The following is an 18808-nucleotide window of genomic DNA, read 5'->3' on the forward strand; positions in this document are numbered from 1 at the left end:
ATGGCCTATAGTTTCTAGTTGAGTATTGAATGTCTTATTGAATGTTGTGTTATTACTTTGGGGGTTAGAAGTTAAATGTGGCATTTTTCACCTTGGTTGATAAAACTAGTTTTATCATGATACCTGAAAAAACAGTTAGTATTTATTATCTCTCTTACTTGCCTAAGTTGCTTCACATATTTCTTTTTGCCTCATAAACCTGAGAAGAGAGGATGCTATGATAGTCTACTTGATTTTTTTAAAGCTCATTCATTTTTTATATTTATAGTTTAAAAATCTATGCCTCTATCATCTGAGCTTCTCCCTTTCTCTTTCCTGTCCTTCTCCTCTTTTTCTTTCATCACTGTTTCTCTCTCTGGTGGCTGGTGAATTTTAGTTCCTCCACTAACAAGGTCTTAACCCAGCGAGACTCTTCAGTAGGTTCCCGCATGGTCCTCTGGCGCCTTTGTTGTTGTCACTGCCTTCATGGTCATCTCACCATCGTGTGGTCTCTTGGAAGCTCTGGGCGTAACTGTTTTTCAGCCCAGAGTGGGGCATCCACTCAGGTTTCCAAATCCTGAACTGGGCCTTATAAGGACGAAAGTATCTACTTTCCTGGCCCTATGTATTCTTCCAAAAGCTGTTAGGGTCGGTCAGTCTGCTCCGGCAGTGATCGTCTTTGAAGGTCTCCTGGGACAGGGGATTGCCCTCCACACCAGCTCTGTGTGTACCAGGTGTTTTCAGGGTCCGTGGGACTCTGAATCATTCTGCCCTCAGCACCAAGATATTAGGAAGCTTCCTTTAGAATGTGTGACCCTGTTGTGCTTGCTGCTACTGTCATGCCGCTACGGTCATGCACCTTTGGGCCTTTCTCCTTGGCAGCCACTGACTCTTTAAAGTGCTGCTTCCAAAGCCTTCTCAGAATGAATCATTGCAGCTTTATATGGATGTTGCAGGAGTCACGGAGATCAATAGCCAAATGAGAGGAATTTGGGCTATAAGTGGAACTCTCTAAAATCTCCAGTCAGAGTCAAATCATATAATCTTCTTAAACTCCCTCCTCCATGATTCTGTACAAATAATTCTCCATTTGATCTGGAAGATGTGCCTTAAGGGGAATTGGTTTGGTTATTCTGATTTTCACTCTTTTGCTTCTTTTCCAACATTTTTTTCCCTCAGTGGTGGCAAGGGATGGGGGTGGGGTGATGGAAAAACACTGTCTTCAATCCAGACCTAAAGTTATGTTTTCATCTCTACGTTGACTCGGTCTAAGCCAACACACAATATTAACTCATTGGGAGAATCTGCCTGATTCATTTATTTAGTAAGTACTCTATTCATATTTAAGGAAATAAATGAAATTCACTGTGTTGCAAGGAAATGAATTGATTCCCTGTCTCTTTAATTGGATATTATTGATATTTTCTCAAATTGAAAACTAATTTCAAATTTCTGTTTTTCATCATGGTGATTTGTTGATAATTCTCATTCTTTTATATGAATTATACTAGTCAGATACCAGTAATAGTTAATGAATTTGTTTTCCCTTTGTTTCGACTTGTTTATTTACCTACAATAGTAGTTGTATTTAAGTGAGTATTCTGGTTAATATATGTGTCAGACACCTCTGGTTGCTTTCTAATTTCCTTTTCCCTTCATCTTTAGAGCAGAACCCAAACTTTCAGGTGGGCACACTGCCACCTAAATACTGTATTTACTAGACTTCCTGGTGTTCTAGTGGCCACGTAACTAAATTCTGACCAGTGAAATGTAAGTGAAAATATTGTATATCAACATCCAAGACATCTCTTTAAAAGTAGGTGGTACAGCCTTCATTTTTCCTTCCTCTCTGCTTACTGGAATGTTGACTTGATGACTAGAGCTTGAGGAGAAATCTTCGGCCATGCTAATGATTTGACCTGCTAATGATAGCAGAGCAGCAAGAATAGGATTCTGGGTCCTTTTGTCTGTGGAGCTGCCATTCCAGCCCTGGATTGCCTACCTCTGGACTTCCTTCATGTGAAAGAGAAGTGAATTTCTCTCTTGTATAAGCTACTATTATTTGGAGTTTCTTTTTTAGTGTGTGTATGTAGTTAAACTTAATCACAATTAATATAAAATATATTTGTATAATTTTCAAATAATAGAATAGAATAAAGTAAGGTTAGCACTGGAACTACCCTGAATATAATTTAAAATAATATGATATTTGGAAGGCACTTGGAGAGCCGGATTAATTCCTGGGTCCATTTTATCTTAATAGTTCACAGTATTGTAAAAAAATCTCATTGGTTGTCTTGAATTTTCTACCTCTTTTAATTCTGGAAATGCAGATTAATATTGAGAAATAGTTTTGTTACTTAGCATCAGTATTCCTAATGTGAGGTCCCAAACTCTAGACATCTAGGGGAAATTTTGGAAATACATTTTTTGGAATCCATTCTGCTAATGTGCTCTGGAACTGATTTAGGGCTTTTGTTTTGTTTTGTTTTTTCATTTCTTGAGTGATGGTGATAAGAGTATATAAATTAAAACATGATTATGGATGCTTCTCATTTATGTATCTTTGGTCAAGGAAAGACATTCAAAATAAAAAACCTCCAAATTTTCATTATCTTTGAGTTTTCATATTATTATATATCTAACATAATTCTTTTAAAAATTGTTGTAAAATATACATACATAACATAAAATTTACCTTTTTAATTATTTTTAAGTATACAGTTCATTGGCATTAATTACATTGCTGTGTAATCATTACCACCCAGAACTTTTTCATCTTCCCGAAATAAAACTCCATCTCCATTAAACAATAGCTCTCCATTTCTCCCTGCCCCCAGCCCTCAGCAACCAACTTTCTTATTTTGTCTCTATACATTAGACTGCTCTAGAAACCTCATGTAAGTGGAATCATACAATATTTGTCTTTTTGTGAGGGGCTTATTTCACACTAACATAATTCTTTTGCTTTACTTGATAATAAATGAATTGTTATTGTTTAAATTGTATTTCTTACGTTCATCCTCTGAAAATTTTTGTCTCTAGTGGTAATTATAATGGATGTTAACAGAGTAGATAGTGTTAGGATAAAATAGGATATTAGAATCAGTAACTTATGAAGTACAAGGTAGAAGTCTTTATATAGTTATGTGTTTTGAATATTACAAAAAAATTGAAACATAAAACAAGGACTTCTTTTGACAGGTATGAGATGAATGCATCAGGTATTTTAGCCAGTCTCATGAGTTTTCTGTCACCCTATATAAGAACATAAATGTCATATGTAGTATAACCCTTGATCTCATATATTATCTGAATGTATTGCAAATAGATAAAATGTGATTTTAGGATAAAATATTGACGTTCACAGATTAAACCGTTATCCCACTTGGCTTATATTCTATTTGTGTAATAAATGGTAAATTATTATTTTTTTTCTCAGAATGTATAGACTTGGGGGATTAAACAATAATCCCTAAAAAGGAATTAAGATGTTGTTGATAATTTGTTGCCTTGGGGGAAAAAATATTGATAATCTTTGTCATTTCAAAAATAACATTTTGTCCTTGACTGAATTGTTTAGCTTTTTGTTTTCTTTTTTAAGCTTACATCACTTCTTGCACCCTCTTGCTTTCCTCAGAGCCACATTACAGAAGTATACTTTAATCAAACCTTTCTGGTAGATTGGCAGCTAAGATTCTTTCAAAAAAAATCCCAGTTAAAAGTAGAAACATGATAGGAGGTTGGCGTAATGAGAGGCATGCAACTGTATTTGCAAATCTTAGACATTATCCCACAGTTTTGGTGTAACCCTTCAGCTGACAGTTAAAATCTTTGTTTTATCAGTCATCACCCAACCCTAACAGATGGGTGAAGAATTAATCTGATTTGTATTTTTCCTCACAACTTTCTCCTACACATTGTAATATTCTATGATTAACATTCGGTGAGTTCTTAAAGATGATTGATGGGCCTTAAGGATATAATATATACATCCTATTTAAATTATGCTGGAGTAAAACCACAGAACAGAAGCACTCCTAAGACCACTGTAGAAATTTGAAGACAATTTTGATACTCTCGTCCACTCGAAAAGAAATCTGCTAATACTGTAATGTTTTTTCCCTTGCCAGGACCCTCCTTGCCTGGTGTCATTTCTTGAGCTCTCCTGGGAGGAGATTAGTCTAAAACAACAAAGTAGCCAGATGTCTGGTTCTGAGAGAGTCCCAGAGGCCAGGCTACGGTAGGCAACAGAAACCGCATGGGGCTGAAGATCAAAGATACCTGAGAATTACTTATGGGCACATAGTATGTGTCATTCCCATTATTAACAGTCTGAGAAAATTTGTTTCTCTAATTAACCCTTTTGTTGGAGTAACCTTAAATTTTAGTGAGTATATTTCTTTTTTGATATGTATTCTTTTGTGGAATTTTGAGAAGTGCACGTATCAAAAAAGAGAAATGAAAAGGAAGTCACACGCTTGACTGAAATCTCTAAGCCTTTATCCTTATCCAAAATAGATACGCTATCCAGTGTGTAATCATTTATTCATGAAATAAGTGGGCATTATGGTTCTAAGTTAAAATTACAAATTAAGAGTCTGGAACTACATGGTTCCTACATACAAATAGCTGTTCTTAAAGCCCCCAATCCTTAAAGTACTGTTATTTCAACTTTTAACCCTTTCAGAGTGGAGATTTTTAAGATCACGGCTTTCTGGTCTTAAAATGAATTCAGAATAAATCCCAGTGGTGGGAAATCTGTCCCTTATTAATAGTTGACCTCTTTCTTTTCACATTGGTATTATAATGAAATGCTAATTAAAAATTCTTGCCATCCTTTACCTGTTTGCTTTATAGGTATAATTTTATATTGTTTAGACATATACAGATTTGGACAATATGAATACATTTGCTTTTTGGAGTTCGTCTTAATCCTAAAGCCTCTAAAGCTTTTAGCTGAATTTATTCTAAGGCACGAGGAAAAATCTAATGATAACTTCCCATGTCTTAGCTCCTAGATGAGAGTATCAAAAGAGAGAACAAAAGATTTGGGTTGGCCTTGCCCCTTGTTTTTGCTTCTGTTCAATATCATGATGTAACAACAAAATCATGTAAATGCCTTCTTCCTGCTTTCCTTGAGATATAATCATAAACCATTGTTATCAAGAGCGTGATTAGCCAGCTTTAGCGCTTTTAAGTGCTACCACACATTCTTTAACATCTGGTAATATAAACTTGGCATAAAAGCTGTAAAAATGTCCTTAAACCTAATTGGAGCTATGTGTTTGCTATGTAGTGCAGAGATTTCATTTCCTTTGTGTGATGGTCAAAGCTTCTGTTAACTCCTTGAGGAAAAGGAAGCTCCTAGGAGCAGTTTATAAGGATTAATAGATCTCTTTGTCTCTAGATTTAAGTATGGAAGCAAGAATAAAATATTGGCTTCTTGCACAAAGAACTGGAGAGGAAACTATTGTTTTTCAGAGCAGAATTTGTTGTTACTTCCGTGACAAAGGGCGATCTGCGTGTTCAGTCTTTCCACCTGTGTTTCTCTCACTGGCTACCATTGTGAACACCATTTGCTATCACCAGAGGCTGCTTATTTGTCTTTCTTTTTTTTTCTCTTTTATTTATTTGCATTTATTTTATGCTGAATTTATTCCCAGGCCATAAGGTTTTGTTTTTTCAGTTTCCTCTGGGATATCTTTTTCTCCTGTGCAAGCTCTTCTTCAGCTTTAGGAACAACCTGCTGTGTTTCAGTGAGGGTCAGCTTAGTGTGGCAGGGAAAGCTCATGCACGTGTTGTCTGTAGGTTCTGTGCTGAGGCTGTGTTCACCTGGATGTGCTCAGTGATCAGAGAATCTGCTTCTAGGCCCTGTAGTTCAGCATTCCTCTCTGCTTTTTTAAGCATGTGCAGTAAAAATTCAGCACTCTTTGTGGACCATTGACCCTGCGTCCAGCCCCTCTGTCTGGCCTGGGCACACCTACCAACTCCACCATTGTAACCACAGCATGGCACACATTGCTTCTGTAAAGTGACGTCCTTCACATACTTGGTGGCTTTTCGGATATGCATACCCTTCATGGCCTAGGTGGTTTCATGAGTGTTCTTAAAGTGAACACAAAGATTTGAACCTCTTGACTTGTATGACTCTGTGGGGTTTTCTGGGTCAAATGAATAGTGAACCATTTTCAGAGGTCACCTCGCAGCTTATGGGAAGAGGAAGCTCTGTTTTCGTATTTTGAATGCAAATTGTCAGCTATGACCACTATATCGTAAATATTTTTCAGCCCCAGTTAATGGCTTACTTTAAGCAAGTAGTATTCAAGAGTAACAAAACACCTCCCAGTACCACAATATTAGTCAGTTCCTTGGAGTTGGTTATATGGCAAGATTTGATCTGAGGGAATGAGAGTCATAGTTCCAGGACTGAGGTCCAGTGGTAGAAGTAGCACTCCACCCTTTGTAGCCCAGGGGGCTGTTCATTTTTTTAAATTTTATTTATTTATTATTTATTAATTTTGGCTGCGTTGGGTCTTCGTTGCTGTGTGCGGGCTTTCTCTAGTTGTGGCGATCAGGAGCTACTCTTCGTTGCGGTGCACGGGCTTCTCATTGCAGTGGCTTCTCTTGTTGCAGAGCACAGGCTCTAGGCACACGGGCTTCAGTAGTTGTAGCACACGGGCTCAGTAGTTGTGGCGTGAGGACTCTAGAGCACAGGCTCAATAGTTGTGGTGCAGGGGCTTAGTTGCTCCGCAGCACGTGGGATCTTCCCAGACCAGGGCTTGGACCCATGTCCCCTGCATTGGCAGGCGGATTCTTAACCACTGCACCACCAGGGAAGCCCCTCGGGGGGGGGGCTGTTCTTGTTTCCCTCTTTCCCCTCAGCCGCAAGACACACAGACTCATGTACACACACACACACACACACACACACAAAATAGGGATTTGCTAAGGAGAAAACAAAAAGGTAACCCCTCTTTTTATCTTTCAGAAGTTACCAACGTTGCTGACCATGAACCTGTGAATGCCTTCACCTTGGGTTGCTCCACTGACATTTGGGGCACTCATCTCACTCCCTGCCCACCTTCTTTGCCTCCTCTCCCCTCCCATAACTTATGAACCATTGCTGTGTGTATCAGCTCTTCATGGGGCATTTCTCCCACAACACTGTGTACAGAGATGTGTTTAATTATGTTTTTTAAAAATTAGATATTATCAAATTTGAGGAGATGAAGAGTGTGGGTTTTCTAGCTCCTGCTTTTTATCTATTCACTTGATCTTCTCATTAATAGATTTCTTTTTTTATGTCCTCCTCCTCTACCCTGTCATAATTTCTCTTTTTCTTCATCTTTTACTTTTCTTAACTCTGTTTCAGCATTCTGCCTACAGCTTTCCAGGATGGGTTCTGATTTGAAATAAGAACTAAGTTGTTAAGAGCAGGCAATTAAGACCTATATTAAAAAATTCTTTTAATAACTTAATGCATAATGATTCAGTACTTAAGTGGGCATGGAGGGAATAATCTATAAACTTTTTGTGATGGGATTATGTGCTAAATAAAAATGCTTGCAATATAACTCAAGTTGGCTTTGTTAGAAGGTGATGATAATACACATTTTAATTCCTCTTAATTTTAAAAGCTTTGAGGTTAAAGGTAGAATCTTAAACTTTTCTTTTTAATTTATGATGGTCTGAAAGATCTTAAGAGCTCCTGACTTACTTACCTTTTTACTTGCTTGCTAAATTTCTTTAGTTTTAATTTAAAGTTGTATTTATCCTCACCTGAGGTTTGGAGTGATAGCCTTGGAACATCTGTTTACTGTTTAAAGCGGTGGTCTTTGACTTTAAGTTGCCTGAGAGTTTGAGGTTGCAAAGTGATAGGATTAGATCTTAGCAGATGGGAAGGTCCTTTCCCCAGGGGCAAGTGTAGGGTAGCATGCTGCTAGAGAGGGCAGTCCTGGAAGGAAAGTTATGGGTTGTTTTTTTTTTTAATGAAAAAAAAATGTATTTATTTTTGGCTGTGTTGGGTCTCCATTGCTGCACGTGGGCTTTCTCTAGTTGTGCTGAGCAGGGGCTACTCTTCCTTGAGGTGTTCAGGCTTCTCATTGTGGTGGCTCCTCTTGTTGTGGATCACAGGCTCTAGAGTGCAGACTCAGTAGTTGTGGTGCACAGGCTTAGTTGCTCTGAAGCATGTGGGATCTTCCCAGACCAGGCCTCGAACCCGTGTCCCCTGCATTGGCAGGTGGATTCTTTACCACTGCGCCACCAGGGAAGCCCCAGGAAAGTTATGTTTTGAATACAAATGATCAGTTCTTTGATCCTTGTGACTTCTAACTCTATTACTAAAATAAAAGAAAAAAATTTTTAAGAAGTTGTAGAAAATTATGTATTGTCATCGAGGGTATCCAGTATGAGCAGTTGACTGAAGAGAAATGTTTACAGTGGAGTGGTTTTCCTTTTTCAAGTAAGATTTACATGATTCACTATGAAATGAAACTACAGCCCATAGATAATCAGATACCTAAGAATAATGTTTGGGAAGCTGGGTTTCCTGAAGATATGAGACTTAGTTATTTTAGCCTGGGGATTTTGCCTGGGGAAAAATGTATGTGCCTCAACAGCTGAAGGGCTATTCAGGAAGAAACAAAGTAAAATGGCATCTATTTTAACGTGTAATTTCGATATTTCATACTTAATCTTATCCTTGGCAGAAATGTCAGAATATACTAGCTGCAAACCGTCTCTGAAGCCGTATCTACACTATCAAATTGAACTGGGTAAAGTCTTTAAGAATCAAGTAGTTTTCCATGGGGAGAAGAGGGTCCTTTCTAGGTAATTCTCTGCTGGGAAGGGACTACTCTAGTAGAATAAAAATGAAGATGTGGTGTATTTCAAATATAGGAATGTACAACCTAAAGGAATGGCTGCAGGGAGGAGGGGAAAGAGATTTTAAACTTTGGTGTATCATGGTTTGTTTTGCATTATTTTCTATTTCTATTTATTCCCACTTAAATTTGAAATAGCACTTTCTTTCATTTATGCTTAGGTTTTTTTTTTTTTAACCTCATCCAAAATTGAATATCTCATGCTAGAAATGATACTACAATTCTGTCCCTTATTTCTTTCTCTACCATTCTTTAGAGGCTGAATTATTCTAGCTGTATAACTTGCTGTTTAAGTTAAAATCAAGTTCTTACTAATGGAATAGCTAGATTTCTATTTTCTATAAATGCCTTTTGTTTATGCTAGAGTAGAAACATACTCCTTGAAGGAATTAAAATGGTAAAGTCGAGGCTGCCATTTATTCTGTCACCACATGGCTGTTGTTTATTGTTTTTTAATCAAAAATCAAGTTTCTGTACTTAATGACTTGGAAGATGCATTACATTTTGTCAAAATATAAGAATTTATGAAGAATAAAGAGCCTCTGGAATCCCCAAAAGATCAAGGAGGGGATGTGTGTAATTTTGCTGTTTAACACACATATAAGCAGTAATATTTATTATTGAGTTTAGTATTTTGCATTTACACTCCCATCAACGTATAATATATTATAGCGTATTGTTTAGAGGCCGTTAAACAGCTCATGATTTATTCACAGAAGAGGAAAAAAAAGTTAGTTTTTTTTTTCTCTTTTATTTGAATTTTCCCTAGGTTGTTTGGTAAAGAGCAAACAGATTTCTTCCTGATGAGGGAACTTACATTATATAAAACCTGGTCTGGTATGTGTGGAAGTAATCAAAGAACTGACAAGTTGCTGCATGGTCACCATCATCTGTTAATGTAATGCACAAACTGTTCATGCTAAGGTAACAGAGGTAACCTTGACAGTGAAAATCCGTGGCATGTGCAGATATGACCCTTGATACTTAATTTTTACTTAATTATTAGAATGCACATAAAGCACATCAGGTTGGTTGGCTTAAACAATAGTATTAGTTCCGTATCATTTAAAATTCATAGAAATGTTAGATAAATGCACTTTTGTTTGACTAGAGGATTCATTTTTTATTAAAATAGCCATTAAAAAACCCAAAATATAACATTTCTAGAAACTCAACTTTTTTAAGAAATACTTGACCAGTAGAAAATGCTTCTCTAGCCAAATTGGTAGTGTTGTGATCTTTTAAATAGCATTATTTGGAATGCTTCTAAAAGTACTTTTTCCCATCTTAAATTAAATGTCAAATTATGCAACCTTTTTAAGGAGAAATTTCATCAAAGAATGAGACTACTGTGTTTAATTCACTGAGGTGAATTATAATTTCAAACATCTGTTTATGACGTGATAAAGGTGATCTTGTGTAACGTATAAATAATATCTTTTTAGTGGAATATACCCCTGGGCTTTTCCTGATTTGATAGATATTGTGGCTTGGAAAGAAAACCACACATAGAGTAAATCAAAGACTCCGGGAACCGAGCAGCATTATATCAAAACATGCTTGGGTTAGAATTAAGAAAAACTACATTTCGAGAAGTCATGGGGATAGGATTCCCCCCAACTCTGTCCCCTTGAGGAAATAGAGATGGCAGCCTTTCAGGTCTTCCCCACACCTCTAGTCTTCTGTATTGATGAGGAAAGAATCTTTCGACAACTGGTGACCAAGCAGTTAGCTTTACCAACCTGGGCTCTTGTATTTGAAATTTGGTTTTCATTCTCATTCCTGCCTACTGCAGTGATAGGGCCTTTGGACAACTAGACTTTCAAAAGTTAAAAGGCAATAAGTCAATCCCCTGGAAACGATGCAGAAACGTAGATTCAAATTGTAAATAAGGAAATGCATTGAGTACATTAAGTAGACATAGAAAAATGGATTTCTGTCTTTTGTAGTAAGGTAATTGGGCACCACGGCTTGGCAGGAGCTGGTGCTATTGAGCCCGCTGTAGCTGCCACAGGTTGATAGGCAGGTGATCAGGCAGCTTCCACCAGGGTCTGCACAGGAGGCCTACCTAATATGCTGTCTGCCCTAAGGGCCTATGGGAACACAGTTGGATTATTATGTTAATGCATGAGCCTGCTGCCCTCTTCCTATCCCAGCTGGGTTCCCTGTTGTTAGGAACTGCTTTGCACTGACAGTGGAGTAATATGCTTCATGATTGAAAGGGCAAAGGGGCTAGGAAGGAAAAAAAAAAAAGAATAGACCTGCACAGATATGTAAATGAAGGAAGGCAATCCGTAGGAAGATTTCACTCTAAGTGTAGAGAGAAAGTTTATTACAAAGTACTTTCTCTCATAGCACAATGAGTGGTTTTACTCATTTCTTAATTAATTTCTGGGCTTGCTTTCTCCTAACACTGGTATATACAGCACAGGCAATGTTTTCCAAAATAGGCACTTAGGTTGATTTGTTTTCAACTCAGATGCTCTAACACATTGGTACCCAGGTAGAGTGCTGACAGTAATGCATTTTTTTCGCACCTTCATTATTCTTTAATACTCGTCCCTTAGTTATTGCACTATATTTTATGGAAAAGTTATTTTTTTAAGAGGCTGAAGGATTTATATTTTGTGTTGACATCACTTTAATTTCTCTTTATTTTTGATGCAGCTTTAGAAAACTGCCTAAACCTATCTTTTGGGAGTAGGTAGGCGTGGATGTGAGGAAATGATTGAATGAGCTGGAGGGATATTTTGGCGGGTTATGAGTTTGATATGAGTAGGGGTTCAAATTGCAGTAACATTTTGTTTTCAGTTGAGATTTTTATTTTTATTTTTTAAAAATTTATTTATTTTATTTTTGGCTGCATTGGGTCTTCGTTGTTTCACTTGGGCTTTCTCTAGTTGCAGCAAGCGGGGACTACTCTTCGTTGCGGTGCACGGGCTTCACATTGCGGTGGCTTCTCCTGTTGCAGAGCATGGGCTCTAGGCATGCGGGCTTCAGTAGTTGTGACTCGCGGGCTGTAGAGCGCAGGCTCAGTAGTTGCGGTGCACAGGCTTAGTTGCTCCACAGCATGTGGGATATTCCCAGACCAGGCCTCGAACCCGTGTCCCCTGAATTGGCAGGCAGATTCTTAACCACTTCGCCACCAGGGAAGTCCTCAGTTGAGGTTTTTAATGTTGCCATTGTAACATAATAAAAAGAGTATGGGCTTTGGTGTCTCTAGACCTATACAAATCCCAGCTCTACTAATTACTAGCTGTCTAACTTTAGATAAATTATTTACCACTTATCTACCTCACCTGTAAAATGGGTGTGATATGAATTTTAAATGAGAGGATAATGAATATGAATCATTTAGTCTGACCTAGAGTGAGTACTCACAAATGCTTGCCATAATAATGATACTTAATTGCCATCATAACAGTAATAATTTTCAGTTATTCAATGATTATTTTAATATGTATGGCTCTATACTTCCAATAGATTTCAATGGATTGAAGATTTTTTATCTTTCTCCTCGATTATCTACCTTTTTATCACCAAGCCTCACCAACTGGGAGTAACTTTAGCTTCAACCAGAATTTGAGACAGAAAATTATTCAGATGGACAATTATTTAACTGAAAGGGTTAATGCTAGAATATGCTCTTAAACAAATAGTTTTATAATAAGTCATCCTTCAAATGCTAAAGAATATTGAATGGAAAAGAAAATCTAGTTGGGCCAGTGTTCTAGACAGTTCTGGAGGTACTTTTAGTGTTTGCCTAAATTCAGGAAAGTCTCCAAATATTCTTGTATGTATAACTTTCTAATACATACATTTAAACTAGCTTAAAATGGCAGTATATGATTGGGAACTATTTTAAGTATATCTCTTGTGTTTATTACTTAGCACCGTACCTATTGCACGAGATGATTGTGTAAAGATGATCTGTGCACAGTGCCTGACACACATGGAGGGATTGGGAGATGGTGGTCACTGATATTAGTGGTAGTGCATGTTCCATACTGACAGACCAGCCTGTGTTTGTAACTTTCCAGATGAAAAAGGAGGAACTTCAGGGAGATTCTCAAGGTCAGCAAGTGCAGAAAGTCTGGGTCTAATAGAGGCTCTTCAGGCTAGTAAGACAGTTGCCATATATATCTGGTGAAAAAGGGTCTACATGATTCTTTGTAATTTTTTCAAATCATTTTACTACTCCATTGGAAACTTTGTTAAAGTTTAAGATAGGTACCTTGTGTTGTATTAGCAAAAAGATTCTTTTCTAAAAAGGTAATTGTGCATTTACATACACAGAATAAAGGGAGAAGGAACCAGTTCTAAGCAATCCTTTGTGGTTATAGCAAAATTTTATAACATGTTTTCATATTGTGGGTAATGTGTTATATATGTTATATGTAATGTGTTTTATGTATGGGGTGTGTGTAGAAGCAGTAAGACCATGAGGTAAGTAGAGAAATAGTCGAAGGATTACCCCTTACTTTACGTCCTTGTTTTCCCACCAACCAACAGTTCAGGCTGTGTACACTGCCTATTGTCAGAACACAGTTATACATCTGCCCCAGACATAGCCACTGTGCATAGAAAGTAGCCCATCACAGAGTAAATAACAAACTGTTTTAAAGGAAGTCGACTTTGAAGAAAATCTATGCAGTCTATTTGTTTTAAATAAACATTTGTCCAATGCCTGCTTTTCTCTAAAGGAGCTTTGGATTTGATACATCCTATACTCCCTTGTAGGTTGAAATATTCTTGAGGACAGGGGTCACAACTTATATTTTTAAAAAGGAATCCCAGTTCCTTATACACAGAAGGAATTCATCAAATACTTGTTGACCAGATAAGTGGGTTGGTTTTGAAGGTAATACTCAGATTTTAAGTCCATGAATCTGAGCATTCCTTGCTTTCTCTTACCTTTCCTTGGTATTGCTTTCAAGGAAGCATTATCCATGTGCCCTTTGGCAGCTTCATGAAGCTGCTGACTGAGTTCAATTTTCAACCTTTCTGACGCCAGTGTTAACTTCTCCTGACCAACTTCCTACCTCTACCGGCCACGTGCACCTCCTTACCCCCTCCCCACATTGTTATTTTATCAGAGGTGCAAGAAAGGCCAGAGGTGGAGAAACGATGACTGGATTGAGATTCACTTCATAGAAAAATGCAAAGATCTTGCCAGATGGATTGATTTCTGTTCTGCTGGAAGCCATTAGCTTCTCCAGTGACCGTGCCATCCCTCTGGTTGTGTTCCCCATTCAGCCTTTGGCTTTCGGGAGACTTTATGAGCACTGTGAATGATTAGTTTATTCCAAACCCCAATCCTAATTAGAATTGTTAGGACCCACTCTGCTATAAAGGTTCATTTCCGCCTCTTCTCCCAACCCCATTCCAGGACTTCTTTCAGGTTTTTACCCCAAAAGTGGTAAAAAAAAATTTTTTTGTTGAATATTTTCTGAGGTCTGACAAATCTCTAAATATTACCAAAGAATTTTACATAACAGGTTATAATTCTAAAACACAGTGAGTTATGTTGTAAAAAATAAACACTGTATTGTTTTTTAACATCTTTATTGGAGTATAATTGCTTTACAATGGAGTGTTAGTTTCTGCTGTATCACAAAGTGAATCAGCTATACGTATACATATATCCCCATATCTCCTCCCTCTTGTGTCTCCCTCCCACCCTCCCTATCCCACCGCTCTAGGTGGTCACAAAGCACCGAGCTGATCTCCCTGTGCTATGCGGCTGCTTCCCACTAGCCATCCATTTTACATTTGGTAGTGTATATATGTCCATGCCACTCTCTCACTTCATTCGAGCTTACCTTTCCCCCTCCCCATGTCCACAAGTCCATTCTCTACGTCTGCGTCTTTATTCCTGTCCTGCCCCTAGGTTCTTCAGAACCATTTTTTTTTTTTAGATTCCATATATATGAAACACTGCATTTTTAAAAAGGCTTGCTTACCTCACATCCCAATGTTCATCTTTCTTTTTCCGACCTTAAGTTGTTTGTCTCTATTTTTTTTAATTTACCAGAAATTTTTTCTCTATTTCTGGATTTCTAATTTGGCAAGTCATTGATTAATGGTTCTTACCACTTAATAATATGATAATATTGATGATATTATATATCATATAATATATGTAATATAATATAATAATATAACATATATAATAATAACTAATCTTTATTAAGCATTTAAGGTGCTAATATTTTACATGAATTGTCTGATATAATTCTCACTTAGTACTCACAAGTAGATACTAATATTACACCTATTTTTGAGACGAGGAAACAGGCATGAGATGGTAAAACTGATCTTGTTGGAGGTAACTCTGGCTTTGGTGCTGGATTCGGACCTTGGTCAGTTAAGTCTAGTGCCCTCTTGTGTGTGCCTGTATATCTCATGGCTATTTTAGGTGGTAAACTACATACAGAAAACATAGCCCTCTTCTCCCACCTGTCTCCCTTCAGTCTTTGGGTTCTGTCTGTATCTATCTTTGCACAGGAGGTTGTGTCACATTAGGCATAATCATGTCACATAGGTCTAGGAGGATGGATCATGGATAAATAAAAGGAAAACCATGCTAGTAGGTTTTTTTTAACCCTACTTTTCCGGGTTGACTGGGTAGGCAGCTTAGTAACTTGGTGTTATCTCATAATGATGATCTCAAAGGAAAAACTATGAGCTAGGCTGACTAGTCCCTCTTTGACTAGCAAAGCTCGACAGCAAATGTTGTGTGGGTAGTAAATAGCTAACAGGAAGCTGACAGTTGAAGGGAATGAAATTTGTATTAGTTTCCTTAAAGATAAACCTCACGTTGGATGTAACAATCTGCTAAGTGCACAGACAGACCTTGAAGAGAAAAGTTATCAAAAGGAAACCGGGTATAAGTTAATAAGTCAGATCTTGACTTCCTGATAAAGCCTGTCCTGATTGCCGGACACTGATTGAAAAGGCAGTGAAGTAAGCCTGGCTTTCAGCAAGCTTTTGGATTTTGCAGAGAGAGCCCTGAGAGTCCCAAGAATGAAACTTTTTGAATCACTTTATCCAGGCTCCTAACCCGAGAGGAAGGTGTCCGCTGGGGCGCCTGAAATCCCAGCGGCCTGTTTGCGAGGATTCTAGTTAAAATGGACAATTGAAAACAGGTACTCTGTCCTGGGCTTTCTTCCTAAGGTCTTACATTTATGATACTGTCCTTTTACAAGAGCATGGGTTTAGGAGTCCCAGTGTCACCACTGATTCATTGCACTTATTTCTCTCAACCACTTTACTTCCCTGAGCCTTATTTTTCACAATCTATGAAATGGAGTAATACCTCATAGGGTTCTTTTGGGGATTATGTGAAATATCACTTATTGTTTGGCACATAGAAGTTGCTCAGAAAAGGTCAGCTTTTTTTTTTCTGCTTATGAATTGCTATTTTGAAGAAAAAGTGAAGTAAAAGAAGTCATTTCACTATAAATTCCTGGGTCAGCAAACAGGTTTGATCTCCTGATCTTATAGAATATTATGCGTCATCTCTCATTTAAGACCCTGTGAGCTCCTGATGTAGGGGAAAAAATGAAATTTCGTTTGGTTAATGAAAACTCTTAGAAGGTAGTTTTTAAACTGTGATGAGGCTAGGTTAAATGGTAGCCAAGTGGGGCCATTTCCAGGGGTCTTGGAGGTGAAACAATTTGTTTTTGTACTTGTATCTGTGCTTTTACCCTTAAATCTCATTTCTAGTCCCTTGGATTCCATAATAAAGTCTTCAGTACTATACATTTTTATTAAACATCTTTTTTGGACTCCAATTTGCATTTCAGATAATATAACAAAATGTATGTGTTTCAAGTATTCACTGCCTAATTGTGATTAGAACATGTAATCCCTCAAAAGATGTTAATTGCAATTTAAATTCATGCTGAATTTAATTGAGTTGGGGATTAGAAAGTAGATGTAAGGAGTAGTTAAGGGAATACATTTTGAAAAAGCATCCATATTTTTTCTGAAAAATGTAAACCTCTTTCAAGTTTAAGGTTAGAAAGATAAAGGACATACGGAAGAGAAGGGTAGGAAGCAGGTTAAAGGACATATTAGAAAAATTTTAAAACTGTTCACAATATGGGTCTTGAATTTAAGCTACTTGTGGTTAAATAAGGAGGGGTGGTTTGAGTAGCCTTCTCATTTGTATCCCTAGAGTCCTCCAGTACATATTAACTTGCCTGGTGTCTGATAAAGACTTCAGTTAACCTGAGCTCTTTAAGAACTGCCGAGAATGATTGGGAAGGAAGTCGATAGAAACAGAGGTCTTTCAATTCACCTGTTACCTGATGCTTCAGTTTTCCTTCCAATATTCTGTTCAAGGGGGTGTCTTATGAATAATTAGGTGTAATAGACACTTTGTGCATAGACAATTCAGATTTAAGCAGTGCTTTTCTATGATAACTTCATTATATTAATGGAAATAAAGAGTAGTATTGGAAGAAAGACAAATACCTTATTTTTTCCCCCTAATTTCTATAGAATACTAGAATTTGAGATTTAAGGTCTTAAAAAATGTTGAGCAGTCATATGTCTTTGATTGGGATAAGGAAGTATAGCAATTAATCATTTGATATTGAATTTGAAAACTGTTTTTCAAAAGGAATAATATTGTGCCTCATTTTATTCTTAAAATTTCCCAAGAACACATTTTATTTTATTTTAATATTTATTTATTTGGTTGTGCCAGGTCTTAGTTGTGGCAGGCAGGCTTCTTCGTTGCGGCTAGCTGGCTCCTTAGTTGCAGCAGGTGGGCTTCTGAGTTGTGGCTCACCGGCTCCTTAGTTGTGGCATGTGAACACCTAGTTGTGGCATGCATGTGGGATCTAGTTCCCTGACCAGGGATGGCACCCTGGCCCCCTGCACCGGGAGTGCAGAGTCTTAACCACTGCACCACCAGGGAAGTCCCAAGAGTTTGTTTTAAGATGATCTAAACAGTTTTTTTGTTGTTGTTGTTTTTAATTTTCTGTTTTTATTTTAATTTATTCTTTTGGCCATGCCAACAGAAGAATTGTGGGATGGCTTGCGGGATCTTAGTTCCCCAACCAGGGATCGAACCTGGCCCCCCTGCAGTGGAAATATGGAGTTCTAACCACTGGACCGCCAGGGAATTTCCTAAACACAGTTCTAAATGCAATGGTATTATTCCTACTTTTAAGTCATTTCCTTATTTTCACATGTGTCTAGAAGAGGAAAATATTTACTTCATAAACCTGTTTTGAATGAGTCATACCATAAATGTGATATACAAACCACAGTGTGTATGTGTGTGTATGTTAGTTACACACATTGGCTACCTGATGTTTATTGGACTCTATAAACATAATATAAAAAAAACAAATTTCAAAGACTTCTAGATTGTCTCTTAGAAATATTTCATGTGAAAATTCAGGTGGGAAGCTCTGTCTTTGTTTCATTAGAAGTTGAACATCCTTAAAATAGAAACATGAATCTGACTTTACATCTGGAACAGAGTTCTTTGACTTTGTGCTATATTGTAAGGAGTATTTAAGGGAACGCATTTTTTTAAATGAGTAAATACTAAACCCTGTTTTAAAGGAAATAGAAACTCTGTTTTTACTTAAAGTACTATTTGTGACTTTAAGTATCTAAACCCTCATTCATTTTGCTTGCAACCTAAAATCATTCCATGTAAATGTCTTCATTTATTTGCAATTTAATTTCCCCAAAATGACTACTTTGATAATGACTGTCATGGTTTCTTTTTCTAATAACATAAAATTACTGTTATTCTCAATGAAATGATTATTTTTCTTTTGGGTTAGATTCTCACTATCACATAACATAATTTTTTTTCACATAAACATAATTTTTGACCAGTAGCATATCAAAGGAAAGGCTTACCATTCATTCACTGCCCTAAAGCACATTGTATTGTGGCATTTCGAAGTCACATA

General features: G+C 37.2%; 1 protein-coding gene across 7 annotated transcripts in view; it reads left to right on the forward strand.

Moving 5' to 3' along the window:
* The window catches only part of SLC10A7 (solute carrier family 10 member 7), a 252926-nt gene that overhangs the window by 37259 nt on the left and 196859 nt on the right, over positions 1-18808 (forward strand). The window contains exon 5 of one of the 7 annotated variants that reach the window (XM_082636699.1): positions 6971-7095. The exons of the other annotated variants lie outside the window; for them this stretch is intronic. Coding sequence (XP_082492825.1) covers positions 6971-7003 — 33 coding nt within the window. The 3' untranslated portion in view covers positions 7004-7095. Of the gene's footprint in view, positions 1-6970; positions 7096-18808 lie in introns of those variants that run through there. 7 annotated transcript variants of the gene reach the window in all.

The sequence above is a fragment of the Mesoplodon mirus genome (genome assembly GCF_964341445.2).
Source record: "Mesoplodon mirus genome assembly, chromosome: 2".
NCBI classification, from domain to species: Eukaryota; Metazoa; Chordata; class Mammalia; order Artiodactyla; family Ziphiidae; genus Mesoplodon; species Mesoplodon mirus.